This window comes from Oncorhynchus masou, chromosome 20 (genome assembly GCF_036934945.1).
Source record: "Oncorhynchus masou masou isolate Uvic2021 chromosome 20, UVic_Omas_1.1, whole genome shotgun sequence".
In the NCBI taxonomy this organism is placed as follows: Eukaryota; Metazoa; Chordata; class Actinopteri; order Salmoniformes; family Salmonidae; genus Oncorhynchus; species Oncorhynchus masou.
In genome coordinates, this window is record NC_088231.1 from 12,063,296 (window position 1) to 12,090,749 (window position 27,454).

The following is a 27,454-nucleotide window of genomic DNA, read 5'->3' on the forward strand; positions in this document are numbered from 1 at the left end:
TGTTACATTTTGAACATTCTTTTATCTGGACTGTATGTCTGTCCGCGCGGTCATTCATATCCTGTGACTTCCAACTTTCACCGCATGAACCCTAGTCAGAAGTAGTTAATGTAAGTGTCATCAGTGGGATTGCTTGGCAGAGTTCTAAACTGCATGGAACAAATGAAAGTGGTGGACATGATTCATTTTAAGCTTTTTACTGCAGTGGGCTAAATCAAGGTCACACAGTGTTTCTTGGTCGTCTTAAACAAATCTACTTTGAAACAAAATTATACACCTCACACACATTGGTTATGGGCTTAGAAAAAGAAGACACCTGTACCATGTCAGATATAGACTTGAAACGTATTACATTTTGAGTTTGCATCACAATAATATACTTTATATACATCAAAATAGACTGAAATATAACACAACTGTTTGACATAGAAACACCGGAATTATTGGCGTGATTTAAAAACAAAAGTGTATTAATTATGAAAAATAATAATAACAGTCCACCCATGAGGCCACTAAGTCATTTGACTGCAGGAAAGGGCTACCTATCGGATGTTCTGCCTTTCTGCTATACTATACTGTCAAGTGTCTACTGCCTGGTGGATGCATTCCACTGTGGATCCTTACTCTGTGTTTCCATATTGGTCTTCTGTACTCTGTGCTCGCAAGTCAATAGTAAAACAACAATAGGTTATATTTCTAGTTAAACGGAATGTTTAGTTGGAGATGCGTTTGTTCATTGTTTGCCTTTGTCTTACTTAAAATTGATTTAAGACGTCAGATGCCTCTTTCCCTAGCGAAAGAACGTGAGGGTGGACCAAGGTGTGAATAAGCTTACAAACACACACGCACACGCACACACACACACACACACACACACACACACACACACACACACACACACACACACACACACACACACACACACACACACACACACACACACACACACACAAACACACACACACACACACACACACACACACACACACACACACACACACACACACACACACACACACACACACACACACACACACACACACACACACACACACACACAGTGTCTATTGTTTCTGGTAGGATACAGACCATTGCGTGTTATCTCTAGAACCATTGTCAACTAACACATGAAAGGAGTCTAATACAATAGTCTTGTTCAGGCTTTCTCTGGTGTTTGAGTTTCCTGAATAAATCAAGGGGAAAATGGCCGCTTCGTACAAGGAATTGAATTCTACCTCTTCAACTGATACTTTGTTGAGGACGCAGTGCTCGGGAGAGAGATGGTCCATGTCTAGAGGACCAGAGTTGAGCACCTCCTGCTGTACAGGCGGTGCACTATAGATTCCAATATATGAATGACTCTAAGGTTCCACTTTAACCTGATAGAAAGGTCAAGCTGAGGTCGTATTGTCAGTTAACTGTTGGCGATACAGGAGTAAAAGATGGGAACTGCTGTTCCATCCCGTTATCTGCTCTGCCTTGTTTATTAAGTCATGACATTTGATGTCAAAGCAAAGGCTTGAACCAGTGTCCTTGGAGGGTATCAGAGTCCAACAAGCATTCCCTGGACTGAATAATACAACCAGTATGTTTATAATCTGTCAATTGTCTGCGAACTGCAAAGCACGTCCCCTTTCAGTTCAACCCCCTTCCTTATCGTTTGGGTGAAATGTTTGCAAACAGCGCATGGCTCATCTTCGAAGACAAGATGAACTAGACAAATCAACATATTATTAAGTAACCTTCTCTGGAAACAACTCAACTAGGGAAAACATAATGGTTCATGTCTTTGTTGAATTTGCCTACCCTGTCAACTTGTTTTAAAACACTCAACATCCCACAAGCTTTAGGGCAAACATAGTCATGTGTATTTATAATTTATCATGTTCTCCAAGCCAAGCATTTAAGAGACATGTTCTGCCAGGGCGGCAGGGTAGCCTAGTGGTTAGAGCGTTGGACTAGTAACCGAAATCCCCGAGCTGACAAGGTACAAATCTGTCATTCTGCCCCTGAACAGGCAGTTAACCCACTGTTCCTAGGACATCATTGAAAATAAGAATTTGTTCTTAACTGACTTGCCTAGTAAAATAAAGCTAAAAAATAAAAAATAGAGTCAAGAACCTTACATATCCATGGTTGTCAGCACAGAATAAAATGTAATGTCTATTTAATAATCCCAGCTCGGTCTTTGATAATAAACTATGATGAATTACCCAGATAGAGTCTGTCCGAAATTTAAAAAACATTTATCCTCCCCTTTTTTTTTTTTACTTTCGCTTTTTGACACCTTGAAGGGAGACGAATGTGAGGGAGGGAGGTTTTCTCTTTATTTCTCTCTCTTTTTCGGTTATCATCGGGGGTGATCAGTCATGACTCATGAGGGTCACTGGGCATGTTTCCTGGAATGTTCCAGGCAGCAGTATCACTTTTCATCTGCGACTCCTGTACACTCTGTTAGACCGTGCTCATGTTTTCACACTTTGCAAACTCGTATCCCCCAAGGAGTGGGGGGTGGAGGGAGGGTTACGTGAGAGGGGGAGGCACGGCTGCACGATGAAACATTCTCGCTGCGGACGCTGCTTCAGCTCAAGATCTCAACTCCCGGGCCGCGTTTAACACCCTGATCGGCTTACTGAGTAAGCAGCCTGTCAATGGTTTGGCCGGTGAGGGACGACCGGGTGCTGAAGGTGTCCTAGACGATTCGGATACAGATGTCTTCCAGGGGTTGGTTGTAGTGTTGAAGGAGAACAGGTCATTAGCTATAGTAGCGCCTCCCTACCCGTTCAGACAGTATTGGCCTGCCTCTCCACTGTGTAGACACCCCGAAGGCGTAACCGATATGTGTTGGTGTATTTTAATAATTGTCTTAGCCCGTACGTAAAAGGATTTTTTCATCGCACCTATTTGCGGTTATCATTTTTATTTATTTTTTCATTTCAATACTGGTCTGTGGTTTGATACAACTGATAAAGGCGGCGCAATACAAAGGGATTCTCAGCATTGAATGAGAATTATGTTTTGGAATGAATAGTAAAACTAACACAGTTCGTCGATTGAACTGATTCATGGCAGATCAACAAGTACAGGAGCCTACAAAGGCAGTCCGTGAATGAATGAGTCCGTGAATGAATGAGTGGCTGATTGTTCAAAGAGCTTACATACGGTGTGGCAGGTAGCCTAGCGGTTAAGAGCATTGGGCCAGTACCTGAAACGTTGCTGGTTCGAATCCCTGAGCCAATTAGGTGAAGCATCTGTCGATGTGCCCTTTAGAAAGGTTCTTAACCCTAGCTGCTCCAGTAAGTCACTCTGTTACTGTATGTAAAATGCATATCACCTGATTCCACTGCATCTTTATTGGCCAACAGGAAATGCTTTACCAATGCAATTGAAATGGTTTAATCCAAAAGACCAGCACACTGCAGAACCCAAACTATATCAACCAATGAAAAGGCTCAATATGGCTAAACAAGCATGTATTGCACTTTCTAGCGGGTTAGTGACATGTCTATGTCCGTGAGCCAAAACCATCACCATGAGATTCCTTTCTAAACACTCTTCCTCCTCCAAATAACAATAAGATCTAAGTCAATTCATCAGAATCATAGTATTGTCTCGGAATGAGTTGACTCTGGTAATACAGTTCCTCGTGAGCCCTGTCTGTATCATTCACCACACTATTGTGGAAGGTCTCCTCGAACCAAAAAACCTTCATGTCTTCTCCCCAGTCCTTAATGTGTGATAACGGTACCAGTACATCAGTCCTTATAGGGTCTCTCTGTTCTTTCCATCCAGGAGCCGTCGGAGCCAGACCTTGAGCAGCAGCTGCGCTCCGTGGCCAGTGTTGAGGAACTGATGAGGATAGTGTACCCTAACTACTACAGAGTGCTCAGTTGTCGGTCGAAGCGGGGCGCACGCTTCCCCCTGAGAGGGGAACACACAGCCACGGAAACGCGGTCGCGCAGCGAACTGCCGGCCTACGCTGGTGCTCCCTTCAACCCTGACACACTGAAAAGTAAGTGTCTGTTTTCAGGAGAGGCTGTTTCTGTCACTGTTTGGCCTGTCTAGATTTGTTGGGTGTTGACCAACTGACCTTGTAGGATAGTAGCACTTGACTATAACAAACAATTAGATCAGTGCTAAGTTTTAGCAAACAAATTTATATCACCTAAAAAAGAAAAGACATTTGATTGGCCATTTACCTTGACTGACGTCAATACAGGAAGTGCAATACAATACATGGTTTGTCGAATGATGATGTCATTTTAATGCTCTGGTCTTCCTGTCTGATTCTCTCAACGTGCATCCAACAGGTATTGAGTCAGAGTGGAAAAAGACCCAGTGCATGCCACGAGAAGTTTGTTTAGATGTGGGGAAAGAGTTTGGGGCGGCTACAAACACCTTCTATAAACCACCCTGCGTGTCTGTCTACAGATGTGGGGGCTGCTGCAACAGCGAGGCGCATCAGTGTTTGAACATCAGCACCTCCTACATCAGCAAGACGGTGAGTTACACACAGCCTGGGGGACCGCAAGAGGGAGGGGTGGACTGTGGTATGGGTGTGGGTGTGGGTGTGGGTGTGTGTGTGTGTGTGTGTGTGTGTGTGTGTGTGTGTGTGTGTGTGTGTGTGTGTGTGTGTGTGTGTGTGTGTGTGTGTGTGTGTGCGAGTGTGCGTGTGTCTGTTGGCTAGTATGTTGGAGTGGGGTTCTTAAAACAGCGGCGGTACTCAAATCCAGTCCTCACAGGCCACAGTATCATCAGGTTTGCTTTGTCCCCAGGGGCTTAATCAATCAATCAAAGTCATTAATTGACCACAGATCACTCACAGATCATCATTTTACTCGTTGAATGGCAAGACCTGAAAACTGTTAGACACACAGGCCCCTGAGGACTGGAGTTGGGTTAAAGCCTTGCTTCATATGATTTAGAAATGGTTTAGTTGATTTGCATGAAAATGCCAAAACAACGCATTGTTTTTACTGAGTGTGATCTGTGGAAATTCCAATGACGTATTGGATGTACTCTGATGTGCTTATAGCTTCTTTAAAGCCTGCGCTTAGTTTTTCTCTACTAGACTGAGGGCAGTAAGGAGTTCATTCTCAGTGTCTCACCTTGATTCAGGGGGTAAACGGCAGGCAGGGTGTCTTCCGCGAGGTTGTGTGTGTTGGAGTTATTAGCGGCTAGGCCTCTTTTAATTGTCCACTTATTTTGGGTGGGCTGATCCCAGCCTGGCTGTTCTGAGTCTGTGTGATTTAAAGCACGACACGCTCACAGTCAGGGGTTTGAGTCTGAGTCCTCCTGGTCAAGGCCATAACATTTCAACTGTTGTTAGACTGCTAAGGTTGCTATGGAGACTTACCACAGCCTCTGTAAGTGTAGCTCAATGACCTACGTGACTTAATCCTGGTCACCCCTGGGAACCTAAGGGCATTTCCTATAATATTTTCTGCCCTAACACATTTTGTTTGTATAGTATTAACATGGACCATCAATATATTTGATTCTCTATTTTAGGGGTTCAGAAAAAAATACCGTAATAGTTGAGCAATTGTTTCCGTGCAAATCAACAGTGTAGTGTTTTTTTATGGCCAGTGAACTACACTCATAAGACCCTGAGATGTGATCTGCTGTGGGGAGGGGGGGGGGGGGTTCTGCTCTGTGTGGTACAGTAACTGATGTCTCTGTTTATGCTGTGTTTGCGTCAGAGAATAAGTATGTGTCAACATTCAAGGAGACACTGGGGGAGCATAGATGTTAGATTAGGACCCGTCTGTACAATTCAGTTGAGTGCTGGTGTGCACTGATCTATGCAGATAAAACATATGTTCTCCATCCAAAGGGTTCTATATTTCTACATAGCTCTCATTAGCAAGATGCAGGGCACCAAGAATGAAATTGAAACCTGCAGTTCAATAACACAGCTAAGTAATATAGCCGACATGTGTTTGGTAACGTAACTACTTGTTAAACATTGGCGGTTGGATACAAACTAAGTTTGATTGGATTCAGATTGAAATTTGAAGCATGTATTTTCCATGCTATTCTGTCCATACAGATTTGATTGATTTCAAGCCCAACTACAGCTCCCATGACTCTTTGATAGGCTTACTTGGAGACTCATATCTTAAACCACTGACTCATGTTACTACTGGGTATCCCCAGAGAAAGGCTAGCTTGTTGTGTCTACTCCCCCTGACATCACCCTCAACCTTTGGATTATCTGTCGGTCTGTAGCCAGGCAGGCTGGTCTGTGGCCAGGCGGGTTGGTCTGTGGCCAGGCGGGTTAGTCTGTATCCAGGCGGGTTTGTCTGTAGCCAGGCGGATTTGTCTGTGGACAGGTGGGTTGGTCTGTAGGCCTACTGTTTGATTGATTTCCACTACCAGAACTAATGGCCAATCAAAGGTCTCTCTAGATACCTCAAATTTTATGCCCACCTTATTTTATGCCCACCTTATTTTATGCCCACCAACTCATGTGTTTGACAGGTCCGGCAGTCAGACAGATGAACTCGCTGAATAGTTAAGATTAACTTAATTAATAAACAGTTTACCTGACTTTTACTTTACGTGACCTGCAGTATCATGGCGCCGACAGAGATGGTCTCCTTGCTTCAGGTCCTTAGGAAACTATGCAGTAAATAGTTTTTTAATGTATTATTTCTTACATTGTTAGCCCAGAAAATCTCAAGCGTGATGTTGTACCCACTGTGACTATTAAAACCTTCTCTAACCAGAAACCGTGGATTGATGGCAGCATTCGGAAAAAAACTGAAAGCGCGAACCACCGCATTAAATCATGGCAAGGCGACTTGAAACGTGATCAAATACAAACAGTGTAGCTATTCCCTCTGCAAGGCAATCAAACAAGCAAAGCGTCAGTATAGAAACAAAGTAGTCGCAATTCAACGGCTCAGACACGAGACGTATGTGGCAGGGTCTACAGTCAATCACGGATTACAAAAAGAAAACCAGCCTCGTCGCGGACATCGACGTCTTGCTCCCAGACAAATTAAACAACTTCTTTGCTCGCTTTGAGGACAATACAGTGCCACTGACATGGCCCACTATCAAAGCCTGTGGGCTCTCCTTCACCGTGGCCGACGTGAGTAAAACATTTAAACGTGTTAACCCTCGCAAAGCTGCCGACCCAGACGGCATCCATAGCCGCACCCTCAGACCAGCTAGCTGGTGTGTTTACGGACATATACAATCAATCCCTATCCCAGTCTGCTGTGCCCACATGCTCCAAGATGGCCACCTGTTCCTGTTCCCAAGAAAGCTAAGGTAACTGAACTAAATGACTATCGCCCTGAAGCACTCACTTCTGTCATCATGAAGTGCTTTGAGAGACTAGTCAAGGATCATATCACCTCCACCATACCTGATACCCTAGATCCACTCCAAATTACTTACCGCCCCAATAGTTCCACAGACGACACAATCGCCATCAGACTGCACACTGCCTTATCCCATCTGGACAAGAGGAATACCTACTGTATGTAAGAATGCTGTTCATTGACGACAGCTCAGCATTTAACACCATAGTACCCTCCAAACTCATCATTAAGCTCGAGACCCTGGGTCTCGACCCCGCCATGTGCAACTGGGTCCTGGACTTTCTGACGAGCCACCCCCAGATGGTGAGGGTAGGAAACAACATCGCCAGCCTGCTAATCCTCAACACTGGGGCCCCACAACGATGCATGCTCAGCCCTCTCCTGTACTCCCTGTTCACCCATGACTGCGTAGCCATGCACGCTTCCAACTCAATCATCAAGTTTGCAGACGACACTACAGTGGTAGGCTTGATTACAAACAACGACGAGACGGCCTACAGGAAGAGGTGAGGGCCCTTGTAGTGTGATGTCAGGAAAATAACCTCTCACTCAACGTTAACAAAACAAAGGAGATGATCGTGGACTTCAGGAAACAGCAGAGGCAGCACCCCCCCATCCACATTGACAGGACAGTAGTAGAGAAGGTGGAAAGTTTCAAGTTCCTCAGTGTACACGTCACAGATAAACTGAAATGGTCCACCCATACAGACAGTGTGGTGAAGAAGGTGCAACAGCGCCCTTCAACCTCAGGAGGCTGAATAAATTTGGCTTGTCATCGAAAACACTCACAAACTTTTACAGATGTACAATCGATAGCATCCTGTCCTGTCGGGCTGTATCACCTCCTGGTATGGCAACTGCTCCGCCCACAACCGCAAGGCTCTCCAGAGGGTAGTGCGGTCTGCACAACGCATCACCGAGGGCAAACTACCTGCCCTCCAGGACACCTACAGCACCCGATGTCACAGAAAGGCCAAAAAGATCATCAATGACAACAACCACCCGAGCCACTGCCTGCTCACCCCGCTGTCATCCAGAAGGCGAGGTCAGTACAGGTGCATCAAAGCTGGGACTGAAAAACAGCTTCGATCCCAAGGCCATCAGACTGTTAAACAGCCATCACTAACATAGAGTGGCTGCTGCCAACATACAGACTCAAATCTCTTGCCACTTTTATAAATGTAATTAATTGATTTAATAAATGTATCACTAGTCACTTTAAACAACGGCACTTTAATATTGTCTATATATCCTACATTATCCATCTCATATGTACAGTGCCTTGCGAAAGTATTCGCCCCCCTTGAACTTTGCGACCTTTTGCCACATTTCAGGCTTCAAACATAAAGATATAAAACTATTTTTTTGTGAAGAATCAACAACAAGTGGGACACAATCATGAAGTGGAACGACATTTATTGGATATTTCAAACTTTTTTAACAAATCAAAAACTGAAAAATTGGGCGTGCAAAATGATTCAGCTCCCTTAAGTTAATACTTTGTAGCGCCACCTTTTGCTGCGATTACAGCTGTAAGTCGCTTGGGGTATGTCTCTATTAGTTTTGCACATCGAGAGACTGAAATTTTTTCCCATTCCTCCTTGCAAAACAGCTCGAGCTCAGTGAGGTTGGATGGAGAGCATTTGTGAACAGCAGTTTTCAGTTCTTTCCACAGATTCTTGATTGGATTCAGGTCTGGACTTTGACTTGGCCATTCTAACACCTGGATATGTTTATGTTTGAACCATTCCATTGTAGATTTTGCTTTATGTTTTGGATCATTGTCTTGTTGGAAGACAAATCTCCATCCCAGTCTCAGGTCTTTTGCAGACTCCATCAGGTTTTCTTCCAGAATGGTCCTGTATTTGGCTCCATCCATCTTCCCATCAATTCTAACCATCTTCCCTGTCTCTGCTGAAGAAAAGCAGGCCCAAACCATGATGCTGCCACCACCATGTTTGACAGTGGGGATGGTGTGTTCAGGGTGATGAACTGTGTTGCTTTTACGCCAAACATAACGTTTTGCATTGTTGCCAAAAAGTTCAATTTTGGTTTCATCTGACCAGAGCACCTTCTTCCACATGTTTGGTGTGTCTCCCAGGTGGCTTGTGGCAAACTTTAAACAACACTTTTTATGGATATCTTTAAGAAATGGCTTTCTTCTTGCCACTCTTCCATAAAGGCCAGATTTGTGCAATATACGACTGATTGTTGTCCTATGGACAGAGTCTCCCACCTCAGCTGTAGATCTCTGCAGTTCATCCAGAGTGATCATGGGCCTCTTGGCTGCATCTCTGATCAGTCTTCTCTTTGTATGAGCTGAAAGTTTAGAGGGACGGCCAGGTCTTGGTAGATTTGCAGTGGTCTGATACTCCTTCCATTTCAATATTATCTCTTGCACAGTGCTCATTGGGATGTTTAAAGCTTGGGAAATCTTTTTGTATCCAAATCCGGCTTTAAACTTCTTCACAAATCAAATCAAATCAAATTTATTTATATAGCCCTTCGTACATCAGCTGATATCTCAAAGTGCTGTACAGAAACCCAGCCTAAAACCCCAAACAGCAAGCAATGCAGGTGTAGAAGCACGGTGGTTAGGAAAAACTCCCTAGAAAGGCCAAAACCTAGGAAGAAACCTAGAGAGGAACCAGGCTATGTAGGGTGGCCAGTCCTCTTCTGGCTGTGCCGGGTAGAGATTATAACAGAACATGGCCAAGATGTTCAAATGTTCATAAATGACCAGCATGGTCGAATAATAATAAGGCAGAACAGTTGAAACTGGAGCAGCAGCACGGCCAGGTGGACTGGGGACAGCAAGAAGTCATCATGTCAGGTAGTCCCCTGGGGCATGGTCCTAGGGCTCAGGTCCTCCGAGAGAGAGAAAGAAAGAGAATTAGAGAGAGCATATGTGGGGTGGCCAGTCCTCTTCCGGCTGTGCCGGGTGGAGATTATAACAGAACATGGCCAAGATGTTCAAATGTTCATAAATGACCATCATGGTCGAATAATAATAAGGTAGAACAGTTGAAACTGGAGCAGCAGCACGGCCAGGTGGACTGGGGACAGCAAGGAGTCATCATGTCAGGTAGTCCTGGGGCATGGTCCTAGGGCTCAGGTCCTCCGAGAGAGAGAAGGAGAGAATTAGAGAACGCACACTTAGATTCACACAGGACACCGAATTGGACAGGAGAAGTACTCCAGATATAACAAACTGACCCCAGCCCCCCGACACATAAACTACTGCAGCATAAATACTGGAGGCTGAGACAGGAGGGGTCAGGAGACACTGTGGCCCCATCCGAGGACACCCCCAGACAGGGCCAAACAGGAAGGATATAACCCCACCCACTTTGCCAAAGCACAGCCCCCACACCACTAGAGGGATATCTTCAACCACCTACTTACCATCCTGAGACAAAGCTGAGTATAGCCCGCAAAGATCTCCGCCATGGCACAACCCAAGGGGGGGTGCCAACCCAGACAGGATGACCACATCAGTGAATCAACCCACTCAGGTGACACACCCCCTCCAGGGACGGCATGAGAGAGCCCCAGTAAGCCAGTGACTCAGCCCCTGTAATAGGGTTAGAGGCAGAGGATCCCAGTGGAAAGAGGGGAACCGGCCAGGCAGAGACAGCAAGGGTGGTTCGTTGCTCCAGAGCCTTTCCGTTCACCTTCCCACTCCTGGGCCAGACTACACTCAATCATATGACCCACTGAAGAGATGAGTCTTCAGTAAAGACTTAAATGTTGAGACCGAGTTTGCGTCTCTGACATGGGTAGGCAGACCGTTCCATAAAAATGGAGCTCTATAGGAGAAAGCCCTGCCTCCAGCTGTTTGCTTAGAAATTCTAGGGACAATTAGGAGGCCTGCGTCTTGTGACCGTAGCGTACGTGTAGGTATGTACGGCAGGACCAAATCAGAGAGATAGGTAGGAGCAAGCCCATGTAATGCTTTGTAGGTTAGCAGTAAAACCTTGAAATCAGCCCTTGCTTTGACAGGAAGCCAGTGTAGGGAGGCTAGCACTGGAGTAATATGATCAATTTTTTTGGTTCTAGTCAGGATTCTAGAAGTTTATTTAGTGCTTTATCTGGGTTGCCGGAAAGTAGAGCATTGCAGTAGTCTAACCTAGAAGTGACAAAAGCATGGATAAATTTTTCTGCATCATTTTTGGACAAAAAGTTTCTGATTTTTGCAATGTTACGTAGATGGAAAAAAGCTGTCCTTGAAATGGTCTTGATATGTTCTTCAAAAGAGAGATCAGGGTCCAGAGTAACGCCGAGGTCCTTCACAGTTTTATTTGAGACGACTGTACAACCATTAAGATTAATTGTCAGATTCAACAGAAGATCTCTTTGTTTCTTGGGACCTAGAACAAGCATCTCTGATTTGTCCGAGTTTAAAAGTAGAACGTTTGCAGCCATCCACTTCCTTATGTCTGAAACACATGCTTCTAGCAAGGGCAATTTTGGGGCTTCACCATGTTTCATTGAAATGTACAGCTGTGTGTCATCCGCATAGCAGTGAAAATTAACATTATGTTTTCGAATAACATCCCCAAGAGGTAAAATATATAGTGAAAACAATAGTGGTCCTAAAACGGAACCTTGAGGAACACCGAAATTTACAGTTGATTTGTCAGAGGACAAACCATTCACAGAGACAAACTGATATCTTTCCGACAGATAAGATCTAAACCAGGCCAGAACTTGTCCGTGTAGACCAATTTGGGTTTCCAATCTCTCCAAAAGAATGTGGTGATCGATGGTATCAAAAGCAGCACTAAGGTCTAGGAGCACGAGGACAGATGCAGAGCCTCGGTCCGATGCCATTAAAATGTCATTACCACCTTCACAAGTGCCGTCTCAGTGCTATGATGGGGTCTAAAACCAGACTGAAGCATTTTGTATACATTGTTCGTCTTCAGGAAGGCAGTGAGTTGCTGCGCAACAGCCTTTTCTAAGATTTTTGAGAGGAATGGAAGATTCAATATAGGCCGATAGTTTTTTTATATTTTCTGGGTCAAGGTTTGGCTTTTTCAAGAGAGGCTTTATTACTGCCACTTTTAGTGAGTTTGGTACACATCCGGTGGATAGAGATCCATTTATTATGTTCAACATAGGAGGGCCAAGCACAGGAAGCAGCTCTTTCAGTAGTTTAGTTGGAATAGGGTCCAGTATGCAGCTTGAAGGTTTAGAGGCCATGATTATTTTCATCATTGTGTCAAGAGATATAGTACTAAAACACTTGAGCGTCTCTCTTGATCCTAGGTCCAGGCAGAGTTGTGCAGACTCAGGACAATTTGATCACAACAGTATCTCGGACCTGCCTGGTGTGTTCCTTGTTCTTCATGATGCTCTCTGCACTTTTAATGGACCTCTGAGACTATCACAGTGCAGGTGCATTTATACGGAGACTTGATTACACACAGGTGGATTGTATTTATCATCATTAGTCATTTAGGTCAACATTGGATCATTCAGAGATCCTCACTGAACTTCTGGAGACAGTTTGCTGCACTGAAAGTAAAGGGGCTGAATAATTTTGCACGCCCAATTTTTCAGTTTTTGATTTGTTAAAAAAGTTTGAAATATCCAATAAATGTCGTTCCACTTCATGATTGTGTCCCACTTGTTGTTGATTCTTCACAAAAAAATACAGTTTTATATCTTTATGTTTGAAGCCTGAAATGTGGCAAAAGGTTGCAAAGTTCAAGGGGGCCGAATACTTTCGCAAGGCACTGTATATACTGTATTCTATAACATCTACTGTATCTTGCCTATGCTGCAAGGTCATTACTCCTCTATATATTTATATGTACAGTTGGAGGTTTACATACACTTAGGTTGGAGTCATAAAAACTTATTTTTCAAACACTCCACAAATTTCTATAGTTTTGGCAAGTCGGTTAGGAAATCTACTTTGTGCATGACACAAGTACTTTTTCCAACAATTGATTACAGACAGATTATTTCACTTATAATTCACTGCATCATAATTCCAGTGGGTCAGAAGTTTACATACACTAAGTTGACTGTGCCTTCAAACAGCTTGGAAAATTCCAGAAAATTATGTCATGGCTTTATAAGCTTCTGATAGGCTAATTGACATAATTTGAGTCCATTGGAGGTGTACCTGTGGATGTATTTCAAGGCCTAGCTTCAAACTCAGTGCCTCTTTGCTTGACATCATGGAAAAATCAAAAGAAATCATTCAAGACCTCAGAAAACAATTGTAGACGTCCACAAGTCTGGTTCATCCTTGGGAGCAATTTCCAAACGCCTGAAGGTACCACGTTCACCTGTACAAACAATAGTATGCAAGTGTAAACACCATGGGACCACGCAGCCATCATACCGCTCAGGAAGGAGACACGTTCTGTCTCTTAGAGATGAACGTACTTTGGTGTGAAAAGTGCAAATCAATCCCAGAACAACAGCAAAGGACCTTGTGAAGATGCTGGATGAAACAGGTACAAAAGTATCTACATCCACAGTAAAACAAGTCCTATATCGACATAACCTGAAAGGCAACTCAGCGAGGAAGAAGCCACTGCTCCAAAACCGCCATAAAAAAGCCAGACTACGGTTTGCAACTGCACATGGGGACAAAGATCGTACTTTTTGGAGAAATGTCCTCTGGTCTGATGAAACAAAAATAGAACTGTTTGGCCATAATGATCATCGTTATGTTTGGAGGAAAAAGGGGGAGGCTTGCAAGCTGAAGAACACCATCCCAACTGTGAAGTACGGGGGTGGCAGCATCATGATGGGGGGGTGCTTTGCTGCAGGAGGGACTGGTGCACTTCACAAATAGATAGCATCATGAGAAGAAGAACAATTATGTGGATATACTGAAGCAACATCTCAGGACATCAGTCAGGAAGTTAAAGCTTGGTCACAAATGGCTCTTCCAAATGGACAATGACCCGAAGCATAGACCCAAAGTTGTGACAAAATGGCTTAAGGACAACAAAGTTAAAGTATTGGAGTGGCCATCACAAAGCCCTGACACCCTTCCTATAGAAAATTTGTTGGTCAAAACTTTAAAAGCGTGTGCGAGCAAGGAGGCCTACAAACCTGAGTCAGTTACACCAGCTCTGTCAGGAGGATTGGGCCAAAATTCACCCAACTTATTGTGGGAAGCTTGTGTGAAGGCTACCTGAAACGTTTGACCCAAGTTTAACAATTTAAAGGCAATGCTACCAAATACTAATTGAGTGTATGTACATTTCTGACCAACTGGGAATGTGATGAAAGAAATTAAACCTGAAATAAATCATTCTCTCTACTCTTATTCTGACATTTCACACTCTTAAAATAAAGTGGTGATCCTAACTGACCCAAGACAGGGACATTTTTACTAGGATTAAATGTCAGGAATTGTGAAAAACTGAGTTTAAATGTATTTGGCTAAGGTGTATGTAAACTTCCGACTTCAAGTGTACATATTCTCATTCATCCCTTTACATTTGTGTGTATAAGGTAGTCTTTGTGAAATGTGTTAGATTACTTGTTAGATATTACTGCACGGTAGGTACTGGAAACAAAGCAGTTCGCTACACTCGCATTAACATCTGCTAACCAAGTGACCAATAACATTTTATTTTATTTCATTTGAGCATCGCTAGTTGATTTTACGGATAGTTGATTTTAAGCATTTCTTTCCTCTGCCCTCAATTAACTATTCAGTGGGTACAGTGGGAGTGTTCTTTAAGACAGCTCTTTGGTAGTGCTCACTTCCTTTCCCCAGATGTGAGTAGAGCCCATTGTTAGGTACAGTACATCAAGACGCCTTAAGGAATTTCTCTCATGTACATTGCCAGCCTAACGAGGGGTTCGTGTGTTGTCTTTTGAATGGTGGGGGGGATGTGTGATGCAGTGTAAGTGCGTATGCACGGCTGTAAGGAGCCGGGTGTGGATGTGAAGGAAGGACGGGTAGGGGAAGGTAAGGAAGCACCCCTCCCTGTCACCAGGGAGGACTTTCTGGGGCGATGTTAGGGCATGGGGGTCAGATCATCCCGTTATTACAGTATTTTTGGTATTCCCGGGTATTCCCCTCACGTATAAACCATTCCCAATCTCATCAATGTATTGGGATAAGGGTTGCAGTGTTTATTGCGGGGGCATTTGTCAGGTTTTACCGCTTTCTTAAAGGCTCCGCCAAAGCCCATGCCAAGGTGCTGAAACTAATCAGACTGGGCTGCGTTGGTAACATGTCTGCCAGGTGGAGGATCGGGGTGATTACTTAGGTCAGTTTTAATCATCCTAAAGGACTATAGTCCTCATTGAGTGGCCTGTTATTTTTTTTGAGTGAATGTGGACTGACTTGAAACGTTGAAGGGAAGAAAAGTCTGGATTCAAGTCACAGAGACGTTTGTTTGCTATTCATGCTTTGGGGGCCAATGGTCATTCAGAGACTCACTCTCTCAATCACTGCTTGAGTCTACTCCATTCCTCCCTATGCGGCCCTAGGACTAGGACATAGGACATTGAGTAACCTCAATGAATAGTGTTCAATTGATCAAGGCGTGATACAGAAAGCTCCTGCCAACACTAATAACAACAAGCTCCCTTGCCTCATTCCCTCTTTCATGGCTGCTATCCCGTCCACTTCAATGTTGTCTGTAGTTGTGATTAGAGAGTTTATACACAGTGTGGTTGTGTGTCAGGGGTCTGCAAATTTAGAGTTGCACAACATGCCCCATTCTTAGCCTCACTTATCTGGTTGTTTTTAGATTTAATCTTCAACCCTCAAATGGTTCTGACTAGAATGCTGCAAAGAAACTGTGGCAAAAGGTTGATCATCAACTTTGGTTGCGCCGTGACATCAACTAGACAAATACAGGTCCTACAAAGTACGGTTATCTATGTCAGTTGCTTGATAATTGTTGTTTTTTTCTCTCATAAATGTCTAAAAACCACTATTCATTGTCGGTTTCACCATTATGTTGACTACAGAAAACTGTCTAAAAGTCCTACTATCTGTTACTTGACTCATTTTCTCTCTCTGTTTCTCCTAGCTGTTTGAAATCACAGTTTCCAGCAGTACAAATAACAACCTAGTGACTATCAGCTTTGCCAACCACACCGTGTGCAATTGTCTGTCCAAACTGGATGCCTACAGACAAGTACACTCCATCATACGACGATCTCTACCAGAGTAAGTGTTCCTTTTCTTAATCCAGTCCTCTAACATAGCTATGTTGATCTGCTCCTACCCCAGTAGGAGTTAGGGGTAATAGTGATAGTAGGAGTAGTTCTGTAAAGTATCTTCTTATATAGGCCTCTTCTAGTGCCTTTTTCTGGATTCCTAATCCAGTCTATGCCTTGTGTTTTTAGATCCAGTACATTGGGTCCGTTGAATTAACTGCTAAAAGCGTTCTAGCAGATATCTGTCACAGGTACTTTTCCAAATGCCCAGAAAGTGAGAAGGAGGCATTGTCCACCACAGGACAGGAAATACACTTCAAGAACAGTTTGCAAGATGTTGCGGATGTATTTAAGCCTGCAAAGAGCTCGTTCCCGCACCAAGAAACTTAGCGTCTCCGCTGTCAGCATGCTAACCAAAAGTCCCCAGTTCCAACAAACTCGCTCAGTTTTTCCAGTCAGTTCCTGGATTCTGGTTCTCTTTATTGGGAGAATATGTGGTGAAAGGGTTGTGTGTGTTTTGGATACAGTGGGAGGTTGCCTTATGTTGTACAGCATCAGTATTTTCCCTTGAACGGATATAGAGGTTCATATTGGCCAATTTAGTGTGGACACCTATTGTTCCTGTGCTGTGAAGGCTTCCTGTCAGTGTGTTGATATAAGAGGTGCTACTACAGGAAATCCCAGCAGTGAACCGTGATTAACTTTCCATTTAGGCAGGGCAGTGCACTGTGGAGCATTATGGACTGAGTCCATAGTCACTACGTGGAATGAGGACAGTTTAAAGGATTGCGTTTCTGTCACCAGACCTGAAATCACTTTTACATAATTAGAGTTAGTGTCATTTCCTCCATCATACACACACCTGTGCAGCACCCACTTGGTTGATGTAAAGATGAGATGCTGCTACTCCTGCAGTAAATCAGGCTAAATCAGAACAAGTCGGGAGACAATATTGTTTCCAGAGCCTCCACCAGACTTAGAGCAGTCCTTCTTCTACAGTAGGGTACATGTATCTAGAGGTTTTCCACCCACCAAGCAGTAGCAATAGTAGTAGTAGTAGCAGTAGTAGTAGTAGTAGTAGCAGTAGTAGTAGCAATAGTAGTAGTAGGAGTAGTAGTAGTAGCTGTAGTAGTAGTAGCAGTAGTAGTAGTAGTAGCAGTAGTAGTAGTAGTAGCAGTAGTAGCAGTAGTAGAAGTAGTAGTAGCAGTAGTAGCAGTAGTAGTAGTAGTAGTAGCAGTAGTAGTAGCAGTAGTAGTAGTAGTAGCAGTAGCAGTAGCAGTAGCAGTAGCAGCAGTAGTAGCAGTAGCAGTAGTAGAAACAATAGCAGTAACAGTAGCAGTAGCACTAGTATTATCAGTAGTAATAGCAGTAGCAGTAGTTGTAGCAGTAGCACTAGTAGTATCAGTTGTAGTATCAGTAGTAGTAGCAGTAGTAGTAGTAGTAGTAGCAGTAGTAGTAGCAGTAGTAGTAGCAGTAGTAGTCGTAGCAGTAGTAGTAGTAGTAGTAGTAGTAGTAGCAGTAGTAGTAGTAGCAGTAGTAGCAGTAGCATTAGTATTAGCAGTATCACTAGTAGTAGTAGTAGCAGTAGTAGTAGCAGTAGCAGTAACACTAGCAGTAGCACTAGTAGTAGCAGTAGCACTAGTAATATCAGTAGTAATAGCAGTAGCAGTAGGAGTAACAGTAGTAGAAGCAGTAGCAGTATTAGTAGCAGTAGCCCTAGCAGTAGCACTACTAGTAGCAGTAGCACTACTAGTAGCAGTAGTAATAGCAGTAGTAGTAGTAGTAGTAGCAGTAGCAGTAGCAGTAGCAGTAGTAGTAGCAGTAGTAATAGCAGTAGTAGTAGTGGAAGCAGTAGCAGTAGTAGTAGCTGTAGTACTAGTAGTAGCAGTAGCACTAACAGTAGCAGTAGCACTTACAGTAGCAGTAACAGTGGTGATATAAGGAGCAGCAGGGTGGGGACGGCCTGTCAACACCCCAGGGAGAGGAGAGCAAGACCAGGGCTGCACAAGGCAAGCAAACAGGCTTAAGAGCAACACTCCATAAACACTTAGAATATACTATAGACAATGAGCTCATAGCTAAAAACTCAGGCCCAATGTATAACTCTGGAGCCTAGGTATACTCAACAAGGGCCCAGAGTTTGACCTGTTTCAGTTTACGTGTTCAGGAATAACTCCTCGCCCCAAAATTGAATGGCTCATTTCAAACCGAAATAAGAAACTCAACACCAACCGACGTGTTCACTGGCCTTGTCATGTCATGTACTGTCAATTCATAGTCTCTAATATGACACAATGTTTAGATCAATTGTAAATCTCTGTAAGTCTCATACATGCGCTTTGTATACTAACAAGGGATCTTGCTCTCTATTTCTGCTCGGCATTGCGCTGTTACAGTGCGAATAGTGTAAATGTTTATTGCCCTTGTGTCAACCCCACAGACTGAAGGATTAGCCTTTCGTCCATTCTTGACATGCGCCGGCATGCCGAGAAATGACTCATTCCCCAAGGTGAAAAACTCTCTTCTAGCAATGCAATGGCAATTGGAACACCATTGATCTGTAAGCCCTAATATTCTCCATGTCCTAAAGCTGTGGTGTTGTTGTGACCGACCAGGGAGGACAGTATTGCCAAGCGAGAGCTGCAGATCGATCCCAGATGAGAGACCTGCTACAGACAGATCCAGGGCTGCTTTACAAATGGTACCCTATTCCTTTTATAGTGCTCTACTTTTGACCAGGGCCCATATGGAATAGGGTGCAATTTGGGATGGAGACCAGAGGTCCAGGTCGTGACTACCTGGCTGAAAGATCTATGGCAGGATATGAGCCATGCGACAAGGCTGTTTTGCACAAGCCGTGTCATTGGGGCCAATCAATAGGATAGGTTGAAGCACAATGAATTACAATGTAGGTGTTTTTGGTATGGAAAAGTTTATTCATGTGTGATTAATGGATAGCATTACCTGATGTAGCAGGATTGCATTACCTGACGAATCCTACCTGACGTGACTAATTGAAATGCCTGGTCCTCTTTATGTCATTGCTGTAAATAAGAATGTGTTCTCAGTCAATTTACCTGGTAAAATAAGGATTAAGTCAAATAAGGCTGAGAGTCCATATTCAGGATGCCTATGATGTTATGACTTATCTGGCTGTGACATCACCACATATCAAATGATGGAATAAAGGTCTTATTTCAGAGGGAATGAAGTTGACAAATGATCAGTGTTCGTCCCCTAAGACCCTGAGTTGGTCCTGGAGTTGTCAGAACTATCCTTCCAGAGAGAGTCAGCAGACCAGTTTATTATTATGTGATATTTTACAGGAGGGGAAGGGGAAAACGCATCATCCCTCGGCGAGTAAACTGCTCTCTCTCTCTCTCATACATAGCCAGGCTTCGCTCAGCGCTTCGCGTAAGAAAAAGCAGATACGTTCCTAAGGCGAGCAGAACTTTGTTCTGCTAGTATGCACCCTTTTCCTTTATAGTGCACTACTTTTGACCAGGGCCCATTTGGCTCTAATCAAAAGTAGTGCCCTATATAGGGAATAGGGTGCCATTTGGGACAAATCCCTTGTGTTTTTCTTCTTTGCCTTGACACTAAGGGGTGTCTCTGTCCACCATTCCTTTCTGCCTGTAGCTCTAGTGGGGGTATGGTTACATAGCAGCAACATTTTATGTTATGATTGCGGATATAGAGGCATTAAAGCTGTATACAACATCTAAAAGTGACCTAATGGAGTCTAGTCTAGACCAATCCATCCCCAGAATTATTCTGGATCACAGAAATAGGACCAAATTAAGCTGTGAGGGCATATAATAATTGATTAGTTTGGTCTGCGGATTAGTAGAGATTAGTAGTCCAGTAGTAGAGCTCTGATCTTTCTCTGGTCTGTTTCTCTGCGGTTCTTTTCCATTTACCTTTACTCTTAACTGTTGTGAATGCTCAGGACACACAGACCATTACAAGCACAGGTCTCTCAACATGTGTAAGGATCTCACCTATTGATATCAGTAGAACAATCACGAGGAGATGCTACGGAATGGTCGTCCAGTTCTGTCGTCATATAAATAGACACGTATCAAAACCTACGGAGAATGCTGTTGTCTGAATGGCATCATCTCGTGATCATATAGTTGTCTGTGGTCTAATGTTACTTATCAAGACCCAGGGCTAAGTGCCAAAGAAGGAGCTCTCTGCCCTCACACATACTGGACATAATAAACCATTAGAGCTATGAGCTACTCTTCAGAATGAAGAGAAATGCTTTCAACTTGAGAGTGTAAGGTCATCCCAATTCCTCAAATGTCAAATAATAGAGTGTGTGTGAGGTGAAAAAACTGGTAATTAATTACGAAAAGTTGGCTAAGAGTTTCACGCTCACTTGCTTGTTATTTGGGATGGAGAATTTGGGAGTTACCCACAGGCGTAATGAAAATAAAATCTCTCTCTGGGATACCGCAGGATAAACAGTTAGCCGTTACCCGAGCGAGAGGAGCGAGGAGGCGCTCAAAGGGCATCCCATCCGTTATCTAAGATGATGTTGATCCTGGCGTGCGGCTGTCCGTCAGTCAGTGGGGGAAAAAACTCAGTGCCAATAAAACGCTTGATGTCAAGAGACGCAACACAGATGTGCTGCTGAAGAGTCGTTCCTCCAATTTTAAAAGATGCATATCTTTGCTTGAGCTTGTACAGTTTGTGTGGGTAAAATGTTGAGTGAAGCTAGTCTTTCTACTCTGAAAGATTAAGGCTTTTTGCAACAGATGCGTAGCTAGTTTTACAGATGGACATTTCATGGGGAACCTATTCAAGAAGAGGACGTTTGGCATATGGAATGCTGATGTACGTACTCGGTAGACCTGTGCCATAAATTGGAGCAGGAAAGGACAATGCAGCAGGTACCGCCAAGACTGCAGAACTATAAAATATCACATCATGTACAGTGATGCTCTATATCACCAGATCAATTTAACATAAGAAAAGCTACTAAATCAGGTTGATAGCCCGCCAACACATAGTCTACCTTCTATTGTATGCACACAGTTATTATTCATTTCAAATTCATCACATTCCAGAGGAGGCCCTGAACACACCAATCCATTTCTCATAGGAAATATAGACAGTATTTGATTTGCTATATGAATCAAAACAACACATACCAGAGGTCTGCACATACCACATACAAATCCCATCTTGATATGAATTATAGACAGTAGTTGTACTATATTAATCAAATCACATGCAGCAAAGTTTCCCGGCTGAAGTAGAACTAACATGTTCCTGGGATTACCCCAACCTATGTATTATCAAGGGGGGTGACACCTTGGCTGTCGAAACGGACACGTCTGTTGTGTGTTACGAAAGGTGCACAGTGCACGTGTTGTTAATCGGATTACATGTCTTCCCACAAAGCCACAAACATGTCAGGAGGGTGATTTTCGTTATGTTTTCAGCCCTTTGGAATGTGGTGTCTGCTTAAGCCACTGCGTGTATGGTAATCAGAAGCACATTGACAGTCCCTCAAACGTGTAGAGCTGCCACTGAGCCGTTTCATGGCAGCTTTTATTTCAAATAAATAGTCAAAAGGATATGTTGTTGTTTTCCGTAGATAATCAACACAAAACTTTAATTTAGCCAACATCTGTTTCCATTGTTGCATTTGAAACGAATGCTTTTGTGAATTCAAAACAGTTTATTTTTTCTGAAGTGCTCTAACCACTAACTGTAATTTATTATCAGGTCGACTCAGCTCACTCTTCACTTTCAAGCAGGGGCACAACTTTCACTGGGGACGGGGGACAGGGGGACATGTTCTGAAATTGCATTTTTGTCCCCCACAGTTTTATCATTGGAATGTGATACAAAACAAGGCAACTGTGTGCTTTAGGGCCATGCGGATGCCACCGAACGGTCGGGTAAGCTGTTTGGAGTTTTTGTCTGACTGGATAAAAAAAATGTAATGAATTATGTCCCCCCCACTTCTAAAACGAAAGTAGTGCCCCTGCTTTCAAGCATATGGATGCTTACTGTGATTAGCACACCAATTGTGGATTGTCTCAGATATGTTTTTGGAGTTTCAGAGGTTCTGACCTAAAAAAGGCCTGACAAATGTTGCTATTGTGGGGATTTCCATAATAAAATTGCCCGCCCATCCCGCTTACTCACCCCAATGCCCTCCTTAGCAGTAACACATGTCCACTTTCTCAGTGGGGCTCGGTGCAAAGGTGAGGGGGTGCTTCTCGGGGCAGGGATTGGCGGCTTGGAGCGGGGCATGGGTCTGGGTCCTCCTGTCCCTTATAGTGGACTCAGTCAGCTTGAGGCTGAACCCCTGCACCCCTGCCTGCTGGGGCTGATATTGGGGTGATATATTAGAGATCAGGTCTGATATTGGGGTGTAACAGTATATTTGAGATCAGATCTGATATTGGGGTGATATATTAGAGATCAGGTTTGATTTTGGGGTGATATTTTACAGATCAGGTCTGATATTTGGGTGATATTGGGGGTGATGCCCTGGTCGTTCGTTGAGCTGCCTGCCATGACTGGATCATTTAAATCAAACTGCCAGAGCAGAGGGGGAGACGGAGGGGGAAACGGATGTAGAGACTGAGGGGGAGACGGAGGTTGAGATGGAGGGGAGAGTCATAAATCACTACCAGAGAAGGGTAAGACCTGCTTTTTCACTTCCATGAAGAAACAAATGGTCTACATTTTCATGGAGAAAAAACGTTTAAGTTCCACTGTCAAGCCGTTAGTTTGCCTCTCGCACAGCTTGTGTATGGTTGGCATTTCCTCAGGACAGAGTTATAAAAAAAGGATATATTACTGAACCAGGGGCCAGTTTTTTAACAGTGGGTTTGCCCTTACGGATGCCTTTTCAACTGCACTGATCAGCTGAATGCACCGTGACACTTTACACAGTTGTACTGCACGCCGAATGAAGCCTTAGACCTGCATGCACTCACAGTACAGTGGCTAGTTACGCAAGTGTGCGTCGAACGCAGCTTTATCAAACTGTTTAGGAATGTTCCATGCTGAGGGTAGTAGAGTTTGTTAGCATTTTTTGCACCTAAACACATGAAGCTTCAAGTGTGAGTTCCAGGAGCTACTGCGGAAACCTCAGCTCTAGCACAGCACCCACCCTTGTGTGTAGCACACCGGAAAGTAAACGCAATCATTCGTTTGATACACTTGTTTTCTTTACCGTTCCCACCTGCTCCATTCATATTCTCCACCCTCTTGAAAGGATGACAACAACGATCCCTCACAGAGGCGCTAAGTGCTATTTGTTGGCTCTCTCTTCAGAGGCCGAATGGAACTAATGTTGTTCTCTTTGCAATGCAGTTCCTATAAGTAAATTAATCAATTGAAATAAATGCATTCGTCCGTAATCTATGGATTTCACATGACGGGGCAGGGGCGCAGCCATGGGTGCAGCCAATCAGAATGAGTTTTTCCCCACAAAAGGGCTGTAAAACAGACAGAACTACTCCTCAGTATGTTCAGTGTAAATACCAATTCACTTCAATACATTTTAACTGGATATACTGCCATTTTATTTTTGTGTCCAAGCTCTTGCAATTCTACTGCTGTTGCATTCATGTGGATTAGATGTCGCATAACAACAGTCCTTCTCCACATGAAGCTTATATAGAGTTGACGTGTTTTAAATGCATCTTCGATAGTGCAAACATTTCACTCCACAACTCCACCCTGCTGAGAGCTGTCCTTTTTCTTTCACAGCAGTTAAAGCAGCCAGAATCAAGTTTACCTTGGAATGCGGCCGTGCTTCCACTGGCCAGCGGTTGCACTGTAGCACGAGCCGCGCGTTTGTCTCAGAGCAACAAGGCAGATGGATGCAGCATGACACTGGCTCTGATAAAGTCCGTGTGGGTTGGTTGCCAGTATGTGATTTCAACTGGATTCTCAGCAGTGGTCTAGCCTAATGTGTAACAGTATGAGAAAAAGCAAAGCACTGGGCTCCTAAGTGGATGATATCAGAAATGTCAAAAACGAAATAGACCCATATTGGTCTGGCAAGTGTCAGATGTGCGTGTGAAACACGCTGTCCACGATGGTCAGGCATTTGTCGAATGTGTTTTGTCAATGGAAAGCCAATGGAAAGTGTGTGAGTATGGAGAGAGAGAGAGAGAGAGAGAGTCAGAACCATGTGGTGTGTGTGCCAGCCTCACCATGTGCTTCGAGTTAGAGCGACAGACAGTGTCTCCGGTTTTGATCCTTTTCACTTTCCTCCCCCTAAATGATCATCCTCGTTGACAGATCCAAGGGCGATTGAAGTGCTACGTTCTAAAGTATTACTATGTGGAGTGGAAGGAAGCTCAAGAAGAGATGAATACAGCTCTAAGCTAAAGTGAAGGGTCTTACCAATGCTAACCAATGTTTACTAGGCTACCAAATATATTCTTCTGACTTTTTTTCCATTGCTGTCCATTGATGTCTTCCCGAGAGTCCTCTCTCTTTGATGGTTGTTTGTCTAAACTCAGCCAATCAGCATCCCTCTTATCTTTAAGGGGGAAGAAATGTTTCATTTCATCAGACCCAATTGGCTTACTCACTCTCACTCTAAGATAGATGTGCTGAAAACCCTTAAACAGCCCTATCAGTCCAGCCCTGTCACATTTCATCCAACAACCAAAACAACATCAAATGCTACATAGCTTAGTGTCGTTTGGGCCAGGTTAATGAATGTCGATGAAGTGAGGAAATCCCTCTCCAGCTACTGGCACCCAAATGGCACCCTATTTCCTATATAGTGCACTACTTTTGACCAGGGCCCATATGGCTCTGGTCAACAACCTCTGTCTGTCGGTTTCCTCCTCTTCTAATGCTAATAACTGTTTTCCCCTTACAGATGTCTGGTAGCCAATAAAACCTGCCCAAAGAACCACAGCTGGAGCAACCGGTTGTGCAGATGTATGGCGGTGCAACGTGACACCCCTCCCCCGCCCCAGATACAACACTCGGGTGAGTAGGCCCTCGTACTGATGCTGATACTGCACTTGTTGCACAACTGAATTACCGCTTATTAGACTGAATTACCACTTATTAGACTGAATTACTGCTTATTAGACTGAATTACCACTTATTAGACTGAATTAGCTACCGCTTATTAGACTGAATTACAGCTAATTAAACTGAATTACTGCTTATTAGACTGAATTAGCTACCGCTTATTAGACTGAACTACAGCTAATTAGACTGAATTACCGCTTATTAGACTGAATTATCGCTTTTTTGACTGAATTAGCTACCATTTATTAGACTGAATTGCTGCTTATTAGACTGAATTAGCTACTGCTTATTAGACTGAATTACCTGTTATTAGACTGAATTACAGTTTATTAGTCTGAAATACAGCTTATTAGACTGAATGAGCTACTGGTTATTAGACTGAATTACCTCTTATTAGACTGAAATATCGCTTATCAGACTGAATTAACTACCACTTATTAGACTGAAATATCGTTTATCAGACTGAATTAGCCACTGCTTATTAGACTGAATTACCTCTTATTAGACTGAATTAGCTACTGCTTATTAGACTGAATTACCTCTTATTAGACTGAATTAGCTACTGCTTATTAGACTGAATTACCTCTTATTAGACTGAATTAACTACCACTTATTAGACTGAAATATCGTTTATCAGACTGAATTAGCCACTGCTTATTAGACTGAATTACCTCTTATTAGACTGAATTAGCTACTGCTTATTAGACTGAATTACCTCTTATTAGACTGAATTAGCTACTGCTTATTAGACTGAATTACCTCTTATTAGACTGAATTAGCTACTGCTTATTAGACTGAATTACCTCTTATTAGACTGAATTAGCTACTGCGTATTAGACTGAATTACCGTTTATCAGACTGAAATAGCTACTGCTTATTAGACTGAAATACCTCTTATCAGACTGAATTAGCTACTGCGTATTAGACTGAAATACCTCTTATCAGACTGAATTAGCTACTGCGTATTAGACTGAAATACCTCTTATTAGACTGAATTAGCTACTGCTTATTAGACTGAATTAGCGTTTATCAGACTGAATTAGCTACTGCGTATTGGACTGTAACACACGCTCCAGCAGGTATATGTCTCTAGTCACCCCCAAAACCAATTCTTTCTTTGGCCGCCTCTCCTTCCAGTTCTCTGCTGCCAATGACTGGAACAAACTGCAAAAATCTCTGAAACTGGAAACACTTATCTCCCTCACTAGCTTTAAGCACCAACTGTCAGAGCAGCTCACAGATTACTGCACCTGTACATAGCCCACCTATATTTTAGCCCAAATAACTACCTCTTTCCCTACTGTATTTAATTAATTTATTTATTTTGCTCCTTTGCACCCCATTATTTTTATTTCTACTTTGCACATTCTTCCATTGCAAATCTACCATTCCAGTGTTTTACTTGCTATATTGTATTTACTTTGCCACCATGGCCTTTTTTGCCTTTACCTCCCTTATCTCACCTCATTTGCTCACATCGTATATAGACTTGTTAATACTGTATTATTGACTGTATGTTTGTTTTACTCCATGTGTAACTCTGTGTCATTGCTTTGCTTTATCCTGGCCAGGTCGCAGTTGTAAATGAGAACTTGTTCTCAACTTGCCTACCTGGTTAAATAAAGGTGAAATAAAAAATAAATAAATAAAGACTGAAATACCTCTTATCAGACTGAATTAGCTACTGCGTATTAGACTGAATTACCTCTTATCAGACTGAATTAGCTACTGCGTATTAGACTGAAATACCTCTTATCAGACTGAATTAGCTACTGCGTATTAGACTGAAATACCTCTTATCAGACTGAATTAGCTACTGCGTATTAGACTGAAATACCTCTTATCAGACTGAATTAGCTACTGCGTATTAGACTGAAATACCTCTTATCAGACTGAATTAGCTACTGCTTATTAGACTGAAATACCGTTTATCA

General features: G+C 43.2%; 1 protein-coding gene across 1 annotated transcript in view; it reads left to right on the plus strand.

Moving 5' to 3' along the window:
- LOC135506976 (vascular endothelial growth factor C-like) overlaps positions 1-27,454 on the plus strand; it is a 60,891-nt gene that overhangs the window by 21,206 nt on the left and 12,231 nt on the right. Inside the window, exons 2-5 of the mRNA XM_064926418.1 lie at positions 3,793-4,012; positions 4,311-4,501; positions 16,358-16,497; positions 25,360-25,472. Of these exons, the coding sequence (XP_064782490.1) occupies positions 3,793-4,012; positions 4,311-4,501; positions 16,358-16,497; positions 25,360-25,472 (664 nt within the window). The remainder of the gene's footprint in view (positions 1-3,792; positions 4,013-4,310; positions 4,502-16,357; positions 16,498-25,359; positions 25,473-27,454) is intronic.